The sequence below is a fragment of the Aquarana catesbeiana genome, linkage group LG13, assembly GCF_042186555.1.
Source record: "Aquarana catesbeiana isolate 2022-GZ linkage group LG13, ASM4218655v1, whole genome shotgun sequence".
NCBI classification, from domain to species: Eukaryota; Metazoa; Chordata; class Amphibia; order Anura; family Ranidae; genus Aquarana; species Aquarana catesbeiana.
The window spans coordinates 152442640-152464458 of NC_133336.1; the positions used below are offsets into that span (position 1 = coordinate 152442640).

The following is a 21819-nucleotide window of genomic DNA, read 5'->3' on the forward strand; positions in this document are numbered from 1 at the left end:
TGAAAAAAGTATTTAATACATTTGCCTTCTCTTTGTCCCCAGTCACCCACTCTAGATTATTTTGTAAAGGGCCTACATGCTCAGACCTGGCCTTTTTACTATTAATATATTTGAAGAATTTTTTGGGGATTGTCCTACTATCTTTTGCAATCTGTCGTTCGTTTTGAATTTTAGCATCCTTGATTTCCTTTTTACATGTTCTGTTAAATTCTTTGTAACATTTAAACAACACTAGTGTTCCTTCATTGTTATATTTTTTAAAAGCTCTTTTCTTATTGTTTATAGCCTCTTTAACTTTGGCCGTGAGCCACATTGGTTTTGTTTTTAGCCTTTTAAACTTATTGCCCATGGGAATATACTTTGCAGTGAGGTCCCAAACAGTCTTTTTGAAGAATTCCCATTTCTGTTCTGTGTTAATCAATGCAAATATTCCCTCCCAGTCTAAATCCTGGAGAGCAGCCCTCATCCTTGGAAAATTTGCTGTCTTGAAGTTAAGTGTTTTTATCTTTCCCGCATGTATTTCTTGTTTACAGCTAACATCAAATGAAATCATGTTATGATCACTGCTACCCAGGTGTTCCTTAATCTGGACATTAGTAATAAGCTCTGCATGGTTTGAGATTACCAGGTCCAACAGAGCTTCATTCCTAGTTGGGGCCTAAATAAACTGGACCATAAAATTGTCCTGTAATAGGTTTATAAATTTTTGCCCTTTAACTGTACCAGTGGTGCCATTACTCCAGTCAATTTCTGGGTAGTTAAAATCCCCCATTATTATCACTGTCCCAGCCTTTGCAGCCCTTTCTATCTGTGCAAGGAGCTGAGTCTCCACCTCCTCGTTAACATTGGGTGGTCTGTAACAAACTCCAATGATTAACTTTGAACTACGCACATCTATATGCAGTTCCACCCATAATGCTTCAGTCTCATCACACTCTCCTTCAACCAGGTCCTATTTCACACTTGCTTTGAGATCACTTCTCACATAGAGACATACCCCACCACCTTTCCTTTTTACCCTGTCTCTCCGAAAGAGTGCATAGCCAGGAATATTAATAGCCCAGTCATGTGAGGATTGAAGCCAAGTTTCAGCAATACCGATTACATCATAGCTCTCCTCATGCACCAGAGCTTCCAACTCACCTATTTTGCTTGGCAGACTTCTGGCATTGGTGTACAAACACTTTAATGCATTATTACATTTTGCTCTGGTGTTTTTCGTATCATTTTTAGTAGTACAAATGGCACTATAGTTTCCAATGGCTGTTTGCAACATGGGAAATTTCTTGTCACCTGCTATAACCCTCCCCCCATCTATCCCCATTCCACCCTCCATTAATGTCTGACCCCTAACTGACCTGTCTGCCCGATGTAAATCTAGTTCACCCTCCCCCCTCAATCCTAGTTTAAATATTCCTCAAGCCTTCCCCTAAACCTCTCCCCCAGCACAGCAGACCCCCTTCCATTCAAGTGCAAACTGTCTTTAGCATATAGGTTGCGCCCCAATGAAAAGTCAGCCCAGTGCTCTAGAAACCCAAATCCCTCCTCCCTACACCAGGTCTTTAGCCATGCATTCAGCTCTCTAATCACCCCCTGCCTTTCCTGTGTTGCGCATGGCACGGGTAATATTTCAGAGAATATCACCTTGGAGGCCCTTCCCTTCAACTTGCAGCCTAGTTCTTTAAATTGATTCTTAAGGAGCCTCCACCTTCCATGTATACTGTCATTGGTTCCAACGTGGACCAAGACAGCTGGGTCATGCCTTACTTATCCACCCGGTCCACCACGTGCCGAACCCTAGCACCAGGGAGACAGCAAACCATTCGGTTGAGGCGATCCTGGCGACAAATTATTCTATCAGTCCTTCTGATTATAGAATCCCCTATAACCATCAACTGTCTAGGCCTACCCGCATTCCCCTCACCACCTCTACTAGATGGGCTGCTCTCCCAGCTGTTAGGGGTAGCAGTGACATCTAGGGTCGCCACCTCAGTGTTTGCCACCTCCACATCTTCACCCAACTCGGCAAATTTGTTTTGATGCACAAATACAGGACTGGCCTTACTTTTCTGCGAGCCCCTTCCACTCCCTCTAACTACATTAACCCATCTTCCTATCTGATAATCCTGACTTGACCCTCCACCCTCCACATCAACCCTACTGACCACCTGCTCGGCAAGCAGAGGACCCCTTTCAAGGTTGTCCTTTCTGCCCAGTGTTGCAACTCGCTCCTCCAGATCTCTAATGCGAGCTTCCAGAAGGGCAACCTGCTCACATCTGTCACAGCGGTATCCATCCTGGAGCTGTTGCACCAATTTTGCATACATGTGGCACACTGTGCACTGAGCAAAACCTTCAACCCTGCTAGCGTTCATTTACCAGTTACAATACAGTTACTTAAAGGTAATTTAAGATGTTACTTACAGGTTAGAAGACTCCTGTTTTAACTTCTGTTTTCAACTCCTGGTTATTAACTCTCCACTTTAGTTCAAAAATGTAACTTGTGTTCACAAAATCCACATGCAAGCCACCAGTAGGAAGCAAGCTCCTAGGGGAGTTTTTAAAGATACTTTTATACACCTGGGAACAATTAGCCACCCCCCTTAATTAGCAGGAAGGAAAAAAACAAAATAAAAAAAAATGTTTAAAAAGTGTGAGGGGAAAAAAAAAAAAACTGCTAGCAAACGTATCAAATAAAGGAGGAAAAAACAAACAAAAGAAAAAAACCCAAAACAACACTTGTAAGCATAAGCAGTCAGACGCACAACTCCTGGTTATTAACTCTCCACTTTAGTTCAAAAATTCCACTTGTGTTCACAAAATCCACATGCAAGCCACCAGTAGGGAGCAATAAACACACTGTTTATTATTTGCACTTCTGATAACTGTTTTCGCTGTACCATAATATTTTACCATTACTGAAACTTCAATAAAAATCTATTGAAAGAAAAAAAAATATGGGATAATGGTGTTGTGGTAAAAAATAAAATTCTTCTTGATATCACTAGAGAAAAAAAAGCCTTTTTAAATACATTTGGCAGAACTCTGTCAGTATCACCAGAAAACAGCTTCATTATTATCCCATTATAATATATCCCGCTTCTGGGTCGTCCTTGCTTCCGAGCATGTGTGTTTGTACTTTGGACTTTTGTCCGTCGGACTTGTGTACCTACGCTCGGAAAATCCGACAACAGACCGTTGTCCGCGGAAAATTTTAAAGCCTGCCATCCAACATTTGTCCACGGAAAATCCAACAACAATTGTCCAATGGAGCGTACAAACAGTCGGATTTTCCACCAACAGCCTGTCATTACACAATTCCCACTGGAAAATCAGATCGTGTGTACGAGGCTTAAGACGTTCAGTAGCAGCAGCATGCTTTTTTTTTCTATCGCCTGTCGTAATGGGATTAAAATACTAAAATTAGCCCTTTATAGTGCAAAAAGAACAGATAATCGTTACTATAAGGGGTTCATTTATACTGTGCAGAAGTACAAAAAACTAATGCGCAAAGCCACAGCTAAGACTACATAAAAACAACCTGAACACACCAATTAGAGAGCTGCCAACACAGATAGGTCCACTCAGCCCCCCAATATAAAAGTATTGAAAACAAATATGTGGCGCTACTCCATCCTCTGGTACCAAACAGCCATTGTTCCGGTTATATGTTTGTGTCCGGCCTCTCTTCATGGTCATAATATAATAATATAAGATTGTGGCAGGTATTTGAAATCACCACTAGATGGCAATGGCGGTGCAGTAGCTACAGGAATTATAGATGCTAATTTAACATTAGACGGCTCACCTATTGATTCAATTATATTTTTAACCGTTTTTAGTTTTCCTATTTAGTTTTATTTTTTGGAGAGGAAATGTGGTTACTAATCATGTATGTAATAGTTTGTCAATGAATTAACTTCACCTTCCACCTACTGTATCGACTGTGTACGGAGGATTGTTTTTAAGATTGCGTCGCCGTTGCTATGACAACGGCATGCATTTAAATAGGCTAGCTGGCACCGGACTCCTCCATCCCTTTGATAAAGTCACGTGGTGTGACGCAACGCGTCAGGGTAGGAGGAGCCAGGTGCCGACGCTTCTCGGGGACGGCCGAACCCGGAAGCGCTATTTTGATTTACTATTCATCCTATACCGATATGTAAGTTATTGCATTTGTTTAAATAAATCTATCTTTTAATTACTACACTATGGGAGCTATTCCTTTCTTCATTATGGTTATACTGGGATTACTGTGAGTGGCGTGAAGTGAGACGTGAGAGCCAGGTCCACGGACATCCCTCGGGGAAGGAGAATTGCTTCAGGTTATCCACCCGCTCCACCAGAGCATTGTCTATTCTGCCTGATTCGGCCCATTGGGGGCCGCTACTGGAGGTGAGAGGCTGGGGGAAACTATCAGTGTGTGCACTGGAATTGAAGAACAGCACAAGGCACTGCTATTTGCACCTGATTACAGACTGCTGTGTGGACACTTATGGTCACTCTTGCATGCTATGAGCATTGGTGTGGACGGCATTGCACTATTGGCACTTTGTATGGACAATATTTATCACTAATTATTTATTACCAATTATCAATTATTTTATATTTTTTTAATATCTGATTTATTTGATTATATATTTGATTTCACATTATTAGGGATACCTATTTATTGATTGATCATTCACAAGTGGCATCTTTTATTTGCTTTATTCTACAAATTGTATATTTATATATTTATAGCACGAGGTATCTCATTATCAGTATTATTATTTGCTGCATTTTCACAAGATTTTTGGTTGGATTTTTATTCACTCATTATGTCACATTAGAAATATCATACACTCTATTATGCATTTGGGTATGGCATCAGGAATGATTATTTGCATTAAGCACGTCACTATGATATTTTAGTTTACACTATTTTACACGTAGAGATTATTGTGGCTATCATTTTTTCTGGTTTGAAGCACGGTGCACTTATTTAATAGGAAAGTCGTATATTTAGAAATCTACACTGTATTTTGAGCTTCTTCTGCTGTTTGGAGTGGCCATAAGGTGTACTGATATACACCTATTTTCTAATAGGAGGACTGTACGTTACTCAGTATTTTAATATTGGCGTCCTTGTCTCTGTAGATTTGTTCTGAAGGACAGAGTAGCGCCTATCCATCTGATCTCATTTTATGATCATTTATACTGTGAAACAGTGAAAGTAATAATATATATTACTTCTATCATATATATAACCATATATACACCCAGAAGTGGGCATTTTAACTAGGAGTCAGACATGAAGCTATCTGAAGGATGGGAGGGAGATATAAATCTTTTATATTAACGTAGTAGTAAAAGCTGATATTTTTTTTCATGGATATTATTTTAAATATAATTCACAATACTGGTAAAAGTTTCATTCAAATATAATTGTAATACCGTATTTATCGGCGTATAACACGCACCCCAAGTTTAGGAGGGAATTTTAAGGAAAAAAACTTTTAGAAGGGAAGTTTAGGGAAAAAAATCTTACATTAATATCCCATCAATGCAGCCTTATCGTGTCCATCTGCAGCCTTTTCAGTGTCAGTGCAGCCTTGCCCCAGTGTCCATTGCAGCCTTGTCAGTGCAGCCTTGTCAGTGCAGCTTTGCCCCAGTGCAGCCTTGTCAGTGTCAGTGCAGCCTTGCCCCAGTGTCCATTGCAGCCTTGTCAGTGCATCTTTTCCCCAGTGCAGCCTTGTCAGTGCAGCTTTTCCCCAGTGCAGCCTTGTCAGTGCAGCTTTGCCCCAGTGCAGCCTTGTCAGTGCAGCTTTGCCCCAGTGCAGCCTTGTCAGTGCAGCTTTGCCCCAGTGCAGCCTTGTCAGTGCAGCTTTGCCCCAGTGCAGCCTTGTCAGTGCAGCTTTGCCCCAGTGCAGCCTTGTCAGTGCAGCTTTGCCCCAGTGCAGCCTTGTCAGTGCAGCTTTGCCCCAGTGCAGCCTTGTCAGTGCAGCTTTGCCCCAGTGGTCAGTGCAGCCTTTTCATTTCAGCCTTGCCCCAGTGTCCATTACAGGCTTGGACAGATCGCCGCCGACATACACATAGCGTGTAGATTTAAATATGGCACCGCAGAGTTCGCAGGGACTCGGCGGAACGAGCACCGCCGAGATCACAGTGACTGGGCGGAGCCGAGATACACATTGCCGAGTGTTCTCGGCACCGCTCACAGTCACGCCCAGTCCCGCCCTATGATGGACATAACACAGGTCCAATGGCGTGACTGTGAGCGGCGCCGAGAAGAGCCGAGTACACTCGGCTATGTGTATCTCGGCTCCGCCCAGTCACTGTGATCTCGGCGGCGCTCGTTCTGCTCCGCCGAGTCCCTGTGAACTCCGCCACGCCATATTTAAATCTACACGCTATGTGTATGTCAGCGGCGATCGCTCCGATCGATCACAATTAGCAGGGATTGGCATATAACATGCACCCATGATTTTCCCCTGATTTTAAGGGGAAAAAAGTGCGTGTTATACGCCGATAAATACGGTACCTTATATTGCCTCCAGTCTATCAGCCTCCACCTTCTCTGGGTTCAAATGCTTGTCAGTGCAGCTTTGCCCCAGTGCAGCCTTGTCAGTGCAGCTTTGCCCCAGTGCAGTCTTGTCAGTGCAGCTTTGCCCCAGTGGTCAGTGCAGCCTTTTCATTTCAGCCTTGCCCCAGTGTCCATTACAGGCTTAGACAGATCGCCGCCGACATACACATAGCGTGTAGATTTAAATATGGCGCCGCAGAGTACGTAGGGACTCGGCGGAGCGGAACGAGCGCCGCCGAGGTCACAGTGACTGGGTGGAGCCGAGATACACATTGCCAAGTGTTCTCAGCTCTTCTCGGCACCATCTTCCCTGCACAGTTTTTAAAGTGATTATTTTTTTAAACAACAAACATGTTATGCTTACCTGCTATGTGCAATGGTTTTGCAAAGAGCAGCCTTGATTCTCCTCTTCTGGGGTGCCCCACTGACGCTTCTGGCTCCTCCTGCCTTTAGAGCGCCCCAGTAGCAGTGGTGGCTGGTGCTCCATTTTTTGGTGGGAGTGGCAAACAAACCCTCCCCCTCACCAGCCCTGCTCCCTAGCCCGCCAGTCCCCGCACTTACCCCATCCAGGTCCCAGGCGGGTTCAGCAGGTTCCCCAGCTTCTCCTCCCATCCTATCCGGTCGCTTCTACTCGCGGCCAGTCCGGTCTCAGGACCTGCTTCCTATCCTGATTGTCCGGGAGGAGAAGCAGGAAGACCATAGCGAATGATGATTCGCTATTGTCACAAGTGGGTGGGTTCAGGGTGCAGTGCTCTGCTCCCCCGAGCCCACCCTTTTTGAAGCCAATTAGAGCCTTCGGCTCTAATCACATGCTTCACAAAAAAACCCATAGAACTGCTATAGCAAGATAAAAAAAAATTTTGCCTTTTAGAACCTCTCACTTCCTGCCCAGGACTACATGTCCCATGAGGCATTACTCCTCACATATTTACAAGTTCTCAGGCACTTCTCAGGCATGTATGGTGTACTGAGCTGTATGTGTGCTGCACTGTGTCTTCTGACATGTATGGACAGTGTACTGAGCTGTATGAGTGCTTCACAGTATTTCCTGATATGTAAACAAAGAATGCATTCTGTGGTCAGGCCAACTAATCGGCTGACCAACGAATCGATTATGAAAATAGTTGATAACTATTTTCATAATTGATTGTCGTTTTATTGATTAGTTGTTTCAGCCCTACATTGAAAAATGAAGAGTAATGCACTTGGGGGTTAAAAATATAAATGCAAGTTACTCACTAGTAGGAGAAGCTCTGCGGGAATTCAGGATGGAACAAGACTGGGCATCCTAGTAGAAGACAAAGTATTAGTGTGCAATGTCAAGCTGCAGCAAGGAAATCCAGCAGAATATTAGCATGCAGTTCTGGTCACCAATCCTCAGGAAGGATGTCCTGGAGCTGGAGAGAGTCCAGAGACGCTTGAGAGGAGATATGATAGTGATATACAAATATTTCAATGGTGATCCCACCATAGGTAGGAAACTATTCAGACATGGGGCCACACGATGAGCCTGGAGGAGAAGCGGTTTAACCCTAAGCTGCGTAGGGGGTTTTTCACACTCAGGGGGGTAAGGATGTGGAACTCTCCTCCACAATCACCGGTGTCAGCAGGAAGTATTGATGGGTTTTAAAAAACTCTTGGACAGTCATCTTAGCGAACACAATATACAGGGATATGGGAAATGATTATCTAGCTGAACACACACACACCCACACAGGTTGAACTGGATGGGCTATTGTATTTATGCAACCTTACCAACTATGAAAATATGTAGTGCTTTTTGTTTATCTTAATAAACTTTGTGTGGTTTTACACTACGTGGAGCGTCTGTCTCTTTTTTTATGTCTCCCTATATGATCCAGTGAATTGTGAGACCAAGTGGTCTAGTGAGGAGAGGCTGCATGATTCTGGGTTCTTCTGTTTTGATGAATCAACTTAAGTGTAAGCCTCTTGTGTGAAATAAGGTGGAGGAGCACGCAAGTTGAGATAGATGTTGCAATATGTCACCAACTTGCTCATTCCATGCCTAGAAATCTTGGTGCTGTCCTTACAAATCATGGAGGTCATGCAAAGTTCTAGATATAGTAGTTTTTGTTGTAGGGTGTATTCATTTTTGCATCAACCAATTTGAGTAAAACTGAAGATTTTGTAGTCTAAGTGGTCAGGTACCTGGTGGTAGAGCCTGATATGCATAGGACGGCCTTTCTTACACCTCTGATTTGAGGCCCCTGATAGAGCAGACAGGAGGTGCAGGAGTGTAGAGTCGTACGAGTGCCTGGCAGGATCGCTGGCAGCAGAGCTGGGCTGGAACTGCTAGCGCAGTTGTAGAGGAACACAGACACAGCGGAAGACCAGGAACACCAGGTAGGCAGGAAACTGGAACAGACTGGTACTGGAAACACCACGGGTTGAGAAGCAGGTGCAGCTGCAGGTGGGATGGATGCTCTGAGAGGACCAGAGAGAAGGCAGGTACCATCAGGCTGGGTCATACACTGGCTAGTCAGAAACTGATGCAGAGGCTGGAGCAGAGTCAGGGTGCAGGCCGGGTCGGTAACAAGCTGACAGTGAAGTAGCAGAGGGAGCAGGCAGGTGCAGAGTCGGAGACAAGCCGGGGACAGATTCAGGCAGATAGCAGGGAAAGTCATGAACAAGCCCGGTCAATCTACTAGAACAGGTATCAGGCACAGATAGCAGGGACACACGGGGAACGCTGTAGAGCAGACAGCATTGATTTTGGGTGCTGACCCAGTTTAAATAGCCCATTTGGCGTCATGCACACGTGCATGCTGGCGCACCTGCGGTATTCTTCTCATAGGAATTGGGAGCTGAGGACGTCTTCTGTGGCCACCATCTTGGCTGCTGGTATGCCCTTCCTGACAAGAGAAGAAACGCTAACCACAGAAAAATTTAAATTTGCCCGGTTCAGCAGTGACCAGCTGAATTTCAGTCCTCCTATGGCTGTTCCTGTTTGTTAATGATCAACTTCTTACAAATAGGCTTGTTGGAGGAAAATTTTTGTTCAATCAGCACTGCAGCCAATTGCCTGCATTCTGATTAGGGCTGCAACTAACGATTATTTTCATAATCGATTCGTTGGCCGATTGTTTCGATTGATAAAGGAATCGGATAAAAACCTCAAAAGAAGTGTGGTCTATGATTTAATTATTATGTAAAGTTTAAAAAAATACAATTTATTCTTGAACATCTATATGCAGTGGTAAATATAAATAGCCAGCTATATAGTTTGGAAACAAAATATCTAATCCACTCTGAGAATAACAGACAGTGTCTTACAAAAGTGAGTACACCCCTCACATGTTTGTAAACATTTTATTATATCTTTTCATGTGACAACCCTGAAGAAATTACACTATAATGTAAAGTAGTGATTGTACAGCTTGTATAACAGTGTAAATTTGCTGTCCCCTCAAAATAACTCAACACACAGCTATTAATGTCTAAACTGCTGGCAACAAAAGTGAGTACACCCCTAAATGAAAATGTCCAAATTGGGCCCAAAGTGTTAATATTTTGTGTGGCCACCATTATTTTCCAGCACTGCCTTAACCCTCTTGGGCATAAAGCTCACCAGAGCTTCACAGGTTGCCACTGAAGTCTTCTTCCACTTCTCCATGACGACATCACGCAGCTGGTGGACGTTTGAGACCTTTCGCTTCTCCACTTTCCATTTGAGGATGCCCCACAGATGCTCAATAGGGGTTAGGTCTGGAGACATGACAGGACTTCTTAAATATGAGATCTGGGGTCAAAAAGATCTTAGATCTCATATTTACACTAAAATGCAATAAAAAAAATGTTGTCATTTGAAAAAAAAAAAAAGACCCTTTAGGAGCTATGGGCGGAAGTGACGAATTGATGCCAATTGTGGGGGAGAGGAGAAAAATGAGTGGAAGTTCCACTTTTGGATAGAACTCCACTTTAAATTTGGTGTTATCGCTCTCACGCTCTCTTACTGGTCACTGGAAGTTCAACATGGCACCTCATGGCAAAGAACTCTGAGGATCTGAAAAAAAGAATTGATGCTCTACATAAAGATGGCCTAGGCTATAAGAAGATTGCTAAGACCCTGAAACTGAGCTGCAGCATGGTGGAAAAGACCATACAGCGGTTTAACAGGACAGGTTCCACTCAGAACATGCCTCGCCATGGTCGACCAAAGAAGTTAAGTGCATGTGCTGAGCGGCATATCCAGTGGTTGTCTTTGGGAAATAGACGTATGAGTGCTGCCAGAATTGCTGCAGAGGTTGAAGGGGTGGGGAAGGTCAGCCTGTCGGTGCTCAGACCATACGCCGCACACTGCATCAAATTGGTCTGCATGGCTGTTGTCCCAGAAGGAAGCCTCTTCTAAAGATGATACAAGACAAGCAGACTAAGGACATGGATTACTGGAACCTTGTCCTGTGGTCTGATGAGACCAAGATAAACTTATTTGGTTTAGATGGTGTCAGGCGTGTGTGGCGGCAACCAGGTGAGGAGTACAAAGACAAGTGTGTCTTGCCTACAGTCAAGTATGGTGGTGGGAGTGTTAATGTCTGGGGCTGCATGAGTGCTGCTGGCACTGGGGAGCTACAGTTCATTGAGGGAACCATGAATGACAACATGTACTGTGACATACTAAAACAGAGCATGATCCCCTCCCTTCAGAGACTGGGCTGCAGGGCAGTATGCCAACATGATGGACGACCCCAAACACACCTCCAAGATAACCACTGCCTTGCTAAAGAAGCTGAGAGTAAAGGTGATGGACTGGGCAAGCATGTCTCCAGACCTAAGCCCTATTGAGCATCTGTGGGGCATCCTCAAACAGAAGGTGGAGGAGCGCAAGGTCTCTAACATCCACCGGCTCTGTGATGTTGACATGGAGGAGTGGAAGAGGACTCCAGTGGCAACCTGTAAAGCTCTGGTGAACTCCATGCCCAAGAGGGTTAAGGCAGTGCTGGAAAATAAGGGTGGGCACACAAAATATTGACACTTTGGGCCCAATTCGGACATTTTTACTTAGGGGTGTACTCACTTTTGTTGCCAACGGTTTAGACATTGATGGCTGTGTGTTGAGTTATTTAGAGGGGACAGCAAATGTACATGGTTATACAAGCTGTACACTCACTACATTACATTGTAGTAAAGTGTAATTTCTTCAGTGTTGTCACATGAAAAGATGTAATAAAATATTTACAAAAATGTGAGGAGTGTACTCACTTTGTTAGATACTTTATATATACACAAACAGTGGATATAGAAAAGGATCACCCCCCCTAATATAATTAATATAAAATCCCAAGATAAGTAATATAATCAGTTTTAATTTGGCCAAAAATTATTTTTACATTTTTAACTATGTATTTCTTGTCATTATTGCCCACAGCCAAAGATCATCGTAAAATCAATTCTCCTGCTCCTCACAATCACAGCAACATATTTGTTGTTTGTACCTGCCCAGAAACAATAGTGTGCATTCTATTTTTTATGCTTCCTAATTAGTAGACCAAAAACCAAATGGAATCGAACCAAATAGAAAACCCCAATCTGTTATCCCAGTTGACTGGCCACAATGTTTGCTAGTGCTGGTCGGGTTGAATGCTGGTTCTTCATAATGTTCTGCAAAAACCATTAGCAATAATGGGCATAGCCCATATATCTCGTCAGCATGGTTTACTGTATGTATTGAACTCCAGCCACTTTAGTCCTGTGTGTGTACTTGCATTGATAAGCAGGCATAACTGATATAGATAGTGTGTGTACATGAGCAATACTTGTGATGTTTACCCTTCCCCTTCTGTAACCATGCTATATAGCATCTTCCCACCATGTATTCCAAAATGTAGCTCTTTAATTGGCTGTTCTGAAGGTGGAGTTCCACCCAAAAGTGGAACTTCTGCTTTAAGGTATCCTGACCCACTGACATGCCACATTTGACATGTCATTTTTTTGGGGGGGGATGGGGGGGGGGAAGAGTGGGTACCTAGCTTTGGTACCGAGCTCCCACCTAGGTGATTCCTCCTCTTCCCCTCCCTCAATGCAATCTTATGGGACACGTCAGGTCTCAAAAGATTGCCCAGCCATTCAGGATGCACAGTGCGCACCCAGGCTGTGAAGCCGCAAGCTGTCACAGCCGGGTGCCCGCACTTGCAATGTCGTGGACAGGCGGGGGAGAGAGCGCAGGCTTTGGGCGGCCGCATTGCTGGACCTTGGGACAGGTGAGTGTGTTTAATAAAAGTCAGCAGCTACACTTTTTATAGCTGCTGAGTTTTAATAAACCTGGGTCCAGCTGGAACTCTGCTTTAAGTTTCGTTCATGCTCTGTTTGGTTCCTTGATATAATTGTCATGAAGTCCACTGTCTGCAGCTTTTAAAGTTGTCAGTCTTATTCAATATTTAAATATACATTTTTCTCTTCTCTTATAGCTGATAAATACAAGTGAAAATTTGAGCAAAAGTAGGAAGATCCTGCGGTCCATATCTAGAAAGTAAGTTAAATAACTGGTAAGTCTAAAATGTATGCAGTCCCCCAGTCTCATAAAACAGATATATTTCATTTTTGTTCTTTAACCCTTTTGCTGCCCTGCGCTCCACTTTTAAACTCCGGTGGTCAGACAATTTTTGCAATTTTTCCATTTTTATTCCCTTTACAGCTTTCAGAGTTTGTAAAATACCCCCCCCCCCCCAACCATATATTTGCAGAAATGTTTATCAACACAATATTTTCACTAAAAATACACAACAATCATTATTAATGGACACAAACACAGTTGAACTTACAAAATGCCTAAATCTTAATCCTAAAAGCTAAATCTTTATTGAGTTCATACATAAATATTTGTAAATTTTAAATTGCAACTTTTATTGAAACGGTGAAAACTGAAGGTGCGAAAAACTGTAAATAAACACAATTTACTCTAAAAATTGGAGGTTATAATTTTTCTCTTACAGCTTTTAGAATTTGTAAAAGATCCCCCAAACCATACATTTTCTAAAAGCACGTAACCTATAAAATAAAAAAAGTGCTACTGATTTTTTTTAGGCCCTGTGATATTTGCGCAAATGTTTATCAAGTCGCTATTTTCACTAAAAATACACTAAACTCATTATTAGCGGACACAAACAACATATCTTACAAAATTCCTGCTAAGGCATCCTTCGCATAAGGTGTACTAAAGTGTATGCCTGTGGAAGGCTGTGTTTACCTGCACAGGGATTCTCAGGTGTTCCATGCATCCCCGTGCAGGCAGTCTCATTCAAGGCAATTGGGATACGGGGCTGAACAGACACAGCTGCTGCTCCCAATCTGACATTTGTGTGGGTGCACGGCTCCGAACACAGACAGTGTGAGCTCAGGGACATGCACCCGGACCCACGCAGATATCAAATTGGAAGCAGCAGGTGTGCTCATGCAGTTGCTACATCCAAATTGACATCAATGGAACTGCCTGCGTTGAGATGCTTGGAACATCTATACATCCCTAGTAGTTTGTATGGATAGGCGACAGTGTCAAAATAGTGGCACCAACATCCCTGAATGATATATAGACAGAAGGATGATTTTGGTGGGATTTTAAGGGTGCCAAGCAAAAAAGTTACTAACAATACACCAAAATGTAAAAAAATAACAAAATGTATTAGACAGAAGACAGATTTAAAAATATTGTCTGTACATATATTACACAGACATAAATACACATCTAATTAAATGATGGAACAAATGGTCACTCAACAATCGCATGGAGTGACTTATCCCTACATGTTTCGCCTTTTAGGGCTTCATCAGGGGATGTTTATTGAGAGGTAGATGTGATACTGCATAGAACAAAGTACAGTTATAAACAATACAAAAATTATAAAACAATAATTACAATCAAAGACGATAAATATGCTACTGACCGCCCGGCCCAATACTCATCAGCCACCCAACAAATGATGTTTTACCTGCGACTTGATGTTGAGCCAAATGGAAAAAACGAACACTAGTCTGCACACAGAAAAGCTGGCCGAGAAGAGCCCAGGGACAGGGCCAAAAAGCCAGTCTCTGTCTAGTGAAAAAGAGTGTGTGAGTATGAGGACCAAGAAAAATGTAAAGATCACTATGGTGAAGAGGAGTGAGGGGGAAAGGGGAAAAAACGGAAAGGGAGAGAGGGAGGGAAAAAAGGCTGGAAGGAGTGGAGGGGGGGGGAGGGAGGGGTGGGTAAGGGAGGGGGGGTTGGGGGAAGGAGGGGGGAAGGGGAGGGTAGTGAGGGGATAGTGTGAGTAGAATAGCATGTCAGTCCCATTGGGAATTAAGGAGGAAGTACAAGGGGGCCAGAAGGATAAATGGGGGTTGCCACCGGTGTAAGGATGTGAATGAGAAGGATGTGAAAATATATGACTTGGTAGAGTTTACTTACAAATGATAAAACTGGGTCTATGAAGAGGTCAAGGGTGCCTATATTATAAGGTGTTATCTAATTGGAAAGGTATAAACAGTCATGAATATCTGTTTCAATTAAACAAGAAAGGGCAGTGGGACTTTAAATGAGACAGTTGACAGATTGGGGTTGAAAGTAAAAGTACAATTTATTGCGTATGATTCGTACCGACATGTATTGCATGTAAAGGGTTACCTGTGCATGTGCACTGAGTATATCCTATATACATTCATGCATAAAAACAAAAGCAGTACAGAATTCCAGTAATAAATAACTAACACATATATCGTATAAGAATAGTACGTATTGGGACTGGGAACCACAAAACATCATGATGTAAAAGAATAAGTCTAAAAATTGATGCATAATAGTTCATAATTCATAAAAGTAGAATCCTAAAGAACGCACAGTGGCTGCATCCATCATGCCCGACGCGTTTCTGTGAAATACACTTCTTCAGGGGCGGATGCTCTAGGATTTCTGTAATAATAAAGTATAATAACATCAGAAAGTAGACTAGCTAGTAGCCAGAAAGGACAACACGTCAATTTCTGGATATTGACATACGTGGCCAAGCTATGGTGAGGTGCAAGTACAGGGTCAAAAACGCTGCCCCCCCCCGGAGCTGAGGCGACAAGGGATCCAACACAGAACAGACGTAACCAGGCCTCCTCCACTCAGTGCATATCAATTCCTCCATAAGGTGACCAATATCCTCAATAAATGAGGAGCATGTCTGAAAAAAATAAATAAATAATACACTAAGATGTACCAAAAATGTTGGACTCAACAGGTAGAAAAAGTAAAAAAAAAAAAAAATTTTTTGAAAAGTTGGTCATAAACATATATGATATATATGATACCTTGGGGTGCTGGAAACAGGAAAAATCCAAAAAGTGCGACGTCTGCATGTAGGTGGAGAGGAGGACTACACGAGAAGAGACGCCTGATATATAGCCCACCTGTGTCGGCGATTGCCGTCAACGTCACGCCGGGCCGACAAGGCATGGGGCGTGGCCCCTGCCTGGGCGGTGAGAGTCCGCCCATGACAGGCGCCCTCACGTCCAGCCATGTCGGCACGATGGAAAAGGTCTACTCCCGCACAGCGGCGCCAACCAGTGACGTCACGTGCGGGAGTGATGCGTGGCGCCGATGCGATGTGCGGCACCCACCCAACCCCCCACACCAAACCGACCCCCCCTGGGGTGGACGTGGAGGGGGCGGGGGGGGCCCGCAGAGCGCATCGCAGTTCCGGATGTGGAAACAAAAACATGGCCCAGGACTTGCCACCATGCTGGAGGATGTATGTAGTAGCCCAGAATGAGCAACAACATGTTGCAAGAGACTGTGTGTAGACCAAAAGGTTCACTAACACACATTGAAACCCCAAATAAAGCTAGGCAGGGGGTAACTGCCTGCTATCTGTTTCAATTAGAGATATATAAGAAGAAGTAATGTTAAATGCATGCTGCAGCAGTATAGTTAATTCAAAGATATCTGTAATTTGTGTTCAGAAGTAAAAATGCATATATATTGGTCGTCTTATATATTAGAGGACCATGCCCCTGTTTACAGATCGTCTATCTCCACTTTTGGAGAGGTGGGGAGAGAATATACAGACGGCAACAGGTAGATACAATTACCGTATATACTCGAGTATAAGTCGAGTTTTTTAGCACATTTTTTTGTGCTGAAAGTGCCCCCCTCGACTTATACTCGAGTCAAGCACTTTTCTACAGCAAAAAATTTCATTTCCCGAACCGACTTTGGGGCCCCGTATCTCAGGGCCACTTAGTGCTAGGAACCCCAAATTTGGTGTGCAAACCCAGTGGAACCGGTACCACAACATATCCAAAGCTGGAGTTCCTAGCTCCAAGTGGCCCCGAGATATGGGGCCCCAAAATAGGTTCGGAAAATGTCATTCTCTGCTGCAGAAAAGTGCTTGGCATTTTCTGAACCGATTTTTGGGGCCCTGTATCTCAGGGCCACTTGGTGCTAGAAATCCCAGCTTTGGATATTTTATGATGCCAGTTCCACTGGGGTTCCTACCATTAAATGGTCCCGAGATACGGGGCCCCAAAGTCGGTCAACTGTGTCCACCTGCAGCAATGTCATTTCGGGACACTTTGGGTTCAGAGACCCCAAATTTTGCCTGCAGCTAGGGGGCATCTAGGAACACTTAACTACCGAGTTTGAAGTTCGGGGGACCTATGGCTGCAAATGGGCACAGTGAGGCTGCAAATGGGCATTGTTGACCCTCTTTTCCACTTACAGTAGCTGTGCATTTCTCACCCTCGTCTTATACTCGGGTCAATAAGTTTTTCCCATTTTTTTTTTTGTGGTAAATTAGGGCCTCGACTTATACTCGGAACGACTTATACTCGAGTATATACGGTAATATACTGCAGAGGGAACGTAACTAAACAAACGCAGCAGCACTAACAAACACAACCAAGAAGATAAGGAGAAGCACTTAGTTCAATAATTTACCTCATGAAAAGAGATGTCTCAGCGTGGCAAACCCATCTAGTGTCTGACAATGTGAGGTGAGGGGAGTGTTTTTATGTGTGCACACGCCGTGCACGTAATATCCCGAATCACATGATGCGGTAGAGTGGACGGCGCGATACACACACAGTGCTTAATGTGCGCTGGGTAACAGACTACAATACTCATAAGACACCGTGACCCGAGAGCGGATACAGAGGAGGCGCTGGAGCAGCTGACATGCCCCAATCAGTGGGTACGCATCTAACCTCCAACACCGCTCATAGGGCAGCGGGTGACATAAACAGTAAAAAGGACAGGATTATTAAATCTGGAACCATCATCGACTAAAGGTCCCGCTGGGCTCTAGCAAAAAAGGACAGCCAAAATGTGTGCAACATAAATGCCCAGCATCTGGGTCAGGGGAGGAAAATGAAGACGAACAAGTGACAGGGCACTTGGGGCCAAGAAATGGCTAGTGGTAAAGGCAATGGGACAGCGGCATGGCGATCAATAAGCATAAAAAAGAAGGGGATATTTGCGCTAACCACTATATAATAATAAATATATACAAAAATATATATGTGCACAAGTGATATGACTAAATAAAGCGTGATTAAATGCTGCACCAAATACCGAGACCTAAAACCAATATTAAGAAAGAAAAAGATGCGCAAAGAAACCGCTACAAATAGCGATAAATATTTCTGTGAACAGATTCTCTAAAACATAATAATGTGAAAAATTGAATGGTGTATCAAACACAAATAGTCCATGTGATATGTGACACCAAATACCGAGACCTAAAACCAATATTAAGAAAGAAAAAGATGCGCGAAGAAACCGCTACAAATAGCGATAAATATTGCTGTGAACAGATTCTCTAAAACATAATAATGTGAAAAATTGAATGGTGTATCAAACACAAATAGTCCATGTGATATGTGACACCAAATACCGAGACCTAAAACCAATATTAAGAAAGAAAAAGATGTGCAAAGAAACCGCTACAAATAGCGATAAATATTGCTGTGAACAGATTCTCTAAAACATAATAATGTGAAAAATTGAATGGTGTATCAAACACAAATAGTCCATGTGATATATATATAAAAAAAAAAAAAAAAATGAATAAAACCAAAAGTGAATTTATCAAAAACAGAAAATCCCAAAATGATTCTTCAAAATTTAGGAGATGTCTCCGTTCCCAGTGGATGCCTGTTTAGGGGAAACATGTCGGGTGGAGCATGAGCCTGAGACATCACCACGCTGAACAGATGACTGGTAGATACCGTGGCTGATTCAAACCTACTTTTCTTACCTGCTTGTATTTATGGACTTTTTCCTTGTATGATTTGTTTTTTAAATAAATGATAAAGAATATATGTAGCGCTACCTCAGTCACAACGTGAAGGAATAGTGATAAATGCGTCCAAGGTAAAAATAAACACAAAACAGGTAGAGCTCAGTACAACAGTGTGTACATATAAAGTGCAAAGGTGAAACACAAAAAATAATCCAATCTCACACCAGATATAGTGAAAAAACCAACCTCACGTGACAAAGTGGATCATAAATAATGTCTCCAAAAATTATCCAATCAGTATTAAGCATCTACCATGAATATAATAACCGAAAGCTAAACAATATTAGTAGAATTCAATGAATGCTACTAATATTGTTTGCTTCATGAATGCTACTAATATTGTTTAGCTTTCGGTTGTTATATTCATGGTAGATGCTTAATACTGATTGGATAATTTTTGGAGACATTATTTATGATCCACTTTGTCACGTGAGGTTGGTTTTTTCACTATATCTGGTGTGAGATTGGATTATTTTTTGTGTTTCACCTTTGCACTTTATATGTACACACTGTTGTACTGAGCTCTACCTGTTTTGTGTTTATTTTTACCTTGGACGCATTTATCACTATTCCTTCACGTTGTGACTGAGGTAGCGCTACATATATTCTTTATCATATGTTGAGCAAGGTTATGTGAGTATACCATTTATGTTGCCGGCTCCTTGTCTATCTTTCCCTATTATGGTTTTTGCACATTAATTTGTATCTCTCTTTTTTAAATAAATACTTTCGCTGGAACGTACTGCACCATGAAGCCCTCTTGTATTCCTCCTTTCATGAGAATACACAGATCCTGGCTTTTATTAGAGTGTCCTGGAGAGTTAAAGGGGTTGTAAAGGTAAAAATTTTTTCACCTTAATGCATTCTATGCATTAAGGTGAAAAAACTTTTGACAGTACCGCCGCCCCAGCCCCCCCCGTTTTACTTACCTGACGCCTCGAATCTTCGCTCCTCGTCCTCGTCAGCTTCATTGCAGCTCAGCCTGGTCGCTGATTGGCTGCAGTGGATGGATTGAAAGCAGCGCAGCCATTGGCTCGCGCTGCTGTCAATCACATCCGATGACGCGGCGCGCCGGGGGGCGGGGCCGAGTGATACAGTGAGCGGCTATAGCCGCCGGCTGTATCACGGGAGCGCGCCCGCAAGCACTCACCACCGTGCGAGGGAGCTCGCATGAAGGTGGTAAATGCTTGCGGGGAGGAGCTGAAACAGCCGCCGAGGGACCCCAGAAGACCAGGTTCGGGGCCACTCTGTGCAGAACGAGCTGCACAGTGAAGGTAAGTATAACATGTTTGTTATTTTAAAAAAAAAAAAAAAACATCTTTACAACCCCTTTAAGTTTTTTCCTTGCTGATTCCTGGATAAACAGGTGGATTCCTCTCTGCTTTCAATCACCGTGAGTTCACCTGTCGGCATGCTAATGCACAAGCGCTTCTGATCTCTATCATTTGAGTTCCAACAGATCTGGTAAGCAGTTTGTATTTGCATTTTATGCTCCGTATTCCAGATGATTCGAATGAACATGTGTCCTGCTTTCTGAGATTAAGTGAAGGACTTTTACATCTCCTAAATTTTGAATAATCATTTTGGGATTTTCAGTTTTTGATAAATTCACTTTTGGTTTTATCCCTTTTTTTTTTTTAAATATCACATGGACTATTTGTTTTTGATCAATAAGCATAATCAACGCAAAATATAAAATACAAATTTGGACACACAGAATTATGCAATAAAGCTCATAGATACACCATGAAATAGGTATAGTCATTAAATTCATATATAAATAGTGCCTAAATAGTACATTAAAGTATGCACCATTACATAACCATAGAATTCTAGATTAGTACATGGAAATCAATAAATAGAAAAAGAGGGGAAATTTGGATAAGGGAGTAGGGAGGGGGATGGGAGGTGAAAGAAGGGGGGGCAGGAGAAAAGGGGGAGGATGGAAAATGGAGGGAAAGAAGGAAGGACGAGAAGATGGGGGGGGGATAAAGGCAGAGGGGGTCAGGAACAGGTAAAACAACCGTTGAGGATGTAACTAAACGGTAGGGTTACAGAAAAGGTTTGAAACGAACAGTTTCTTTGAGGCCAGGGTATATCATGGCCTTGAGGCCATATATCCATCTGGTCTCGAGCTGGAGTAAGGCACGGGCCACACTAACTCCTCTGGCATTCAGAGTTAGATGGTCAAGGGCGGAGAAGGAGATCATTTGAGAGTCACAATTGTGATATAGACCCACATGTGTGCTTACGGCTGTTACCATTTTTATTTTGGCAATAGGGCCTACATGGTTGCGGATTCTTTTGAAGAATGGACCTTTCGTTTTGCCGATGTAGTAGCAACCACATCGGCATTGCATGATATAAACCACGCCAGGGGTTTGACAAGTTACCTTATGTCCAATGGAGTGTGTTTGGCCATTGGGGAGGAGTATATCACTACTATTGCTAATAAAATGGCATACATCACATCCACCACATGAGAAAGTCCCTGTTTTATCAGGGGCTGTGGTGGACACTACATTATGATGACTATGCACTACATAATCTTTTATAGATTTCGCTCTCTTATAGGTAATGACTGGGTGTGGTTTGATATTTTGTTAATCATGGGGTCTGCTGAGAGTAATGGCCAAAATTTTTTTAGAATTGCACGAATTTGTTGATGCTGCTTACAATACGGGGTAATGATTCTAATGCATTCGTTGACTTCCCTGTTATTATTTGAGTAAATTAGAGAACTTCTCTTTTGTTTTTGAGTTTTGTTAAAGGCCTTTTTTTAGACAGCTATGGCAATATCCTCTATTGCGAAGTCTAGAATATAGATCATATGCTGCTCTAAGAAAATCCCCACCATTGGAGCAGTTCCTTCATATACGAAGGTATTGGCTATATGGTATGCTCTTTTTTTAATGGAACTGGATGAGAGCTTGCTGCATGCAATATGGTATTTTGCTGCTGACGGTTTCCGAAACAGGGAGG

The 21819-nt window shown here is 42.8% G+C and overlaps 1 protein-coding gene across 3 annotated transcripts in view; it reads left to right on the top strand.

Annotated features, from left to right (window-relative positions):
• Positions 1-21819, top strand: part of VTI1B (vesicle transport through interaction with t-SNAREs 1B) — a 452048-nt gene that overhangs the window by 349807 nt on the left and 80422 nt on the right. For 2 of the 3 annotated variants that reach the window (XM_073609936.1, XM_073609937.1), the window contains exon 5: positions 12991-13052. In XM_073609936.1, coding sequence (XP_073466037.1) covers positions 12991-13052 — 62 coding nt within the window. Of the gene's footprint in view, positions 1-12990; positions 13069-21819 lie in introns of all 3 variants that reach the window. The other variant, XM_073609939.1, reaches the window with a different exon arrangement.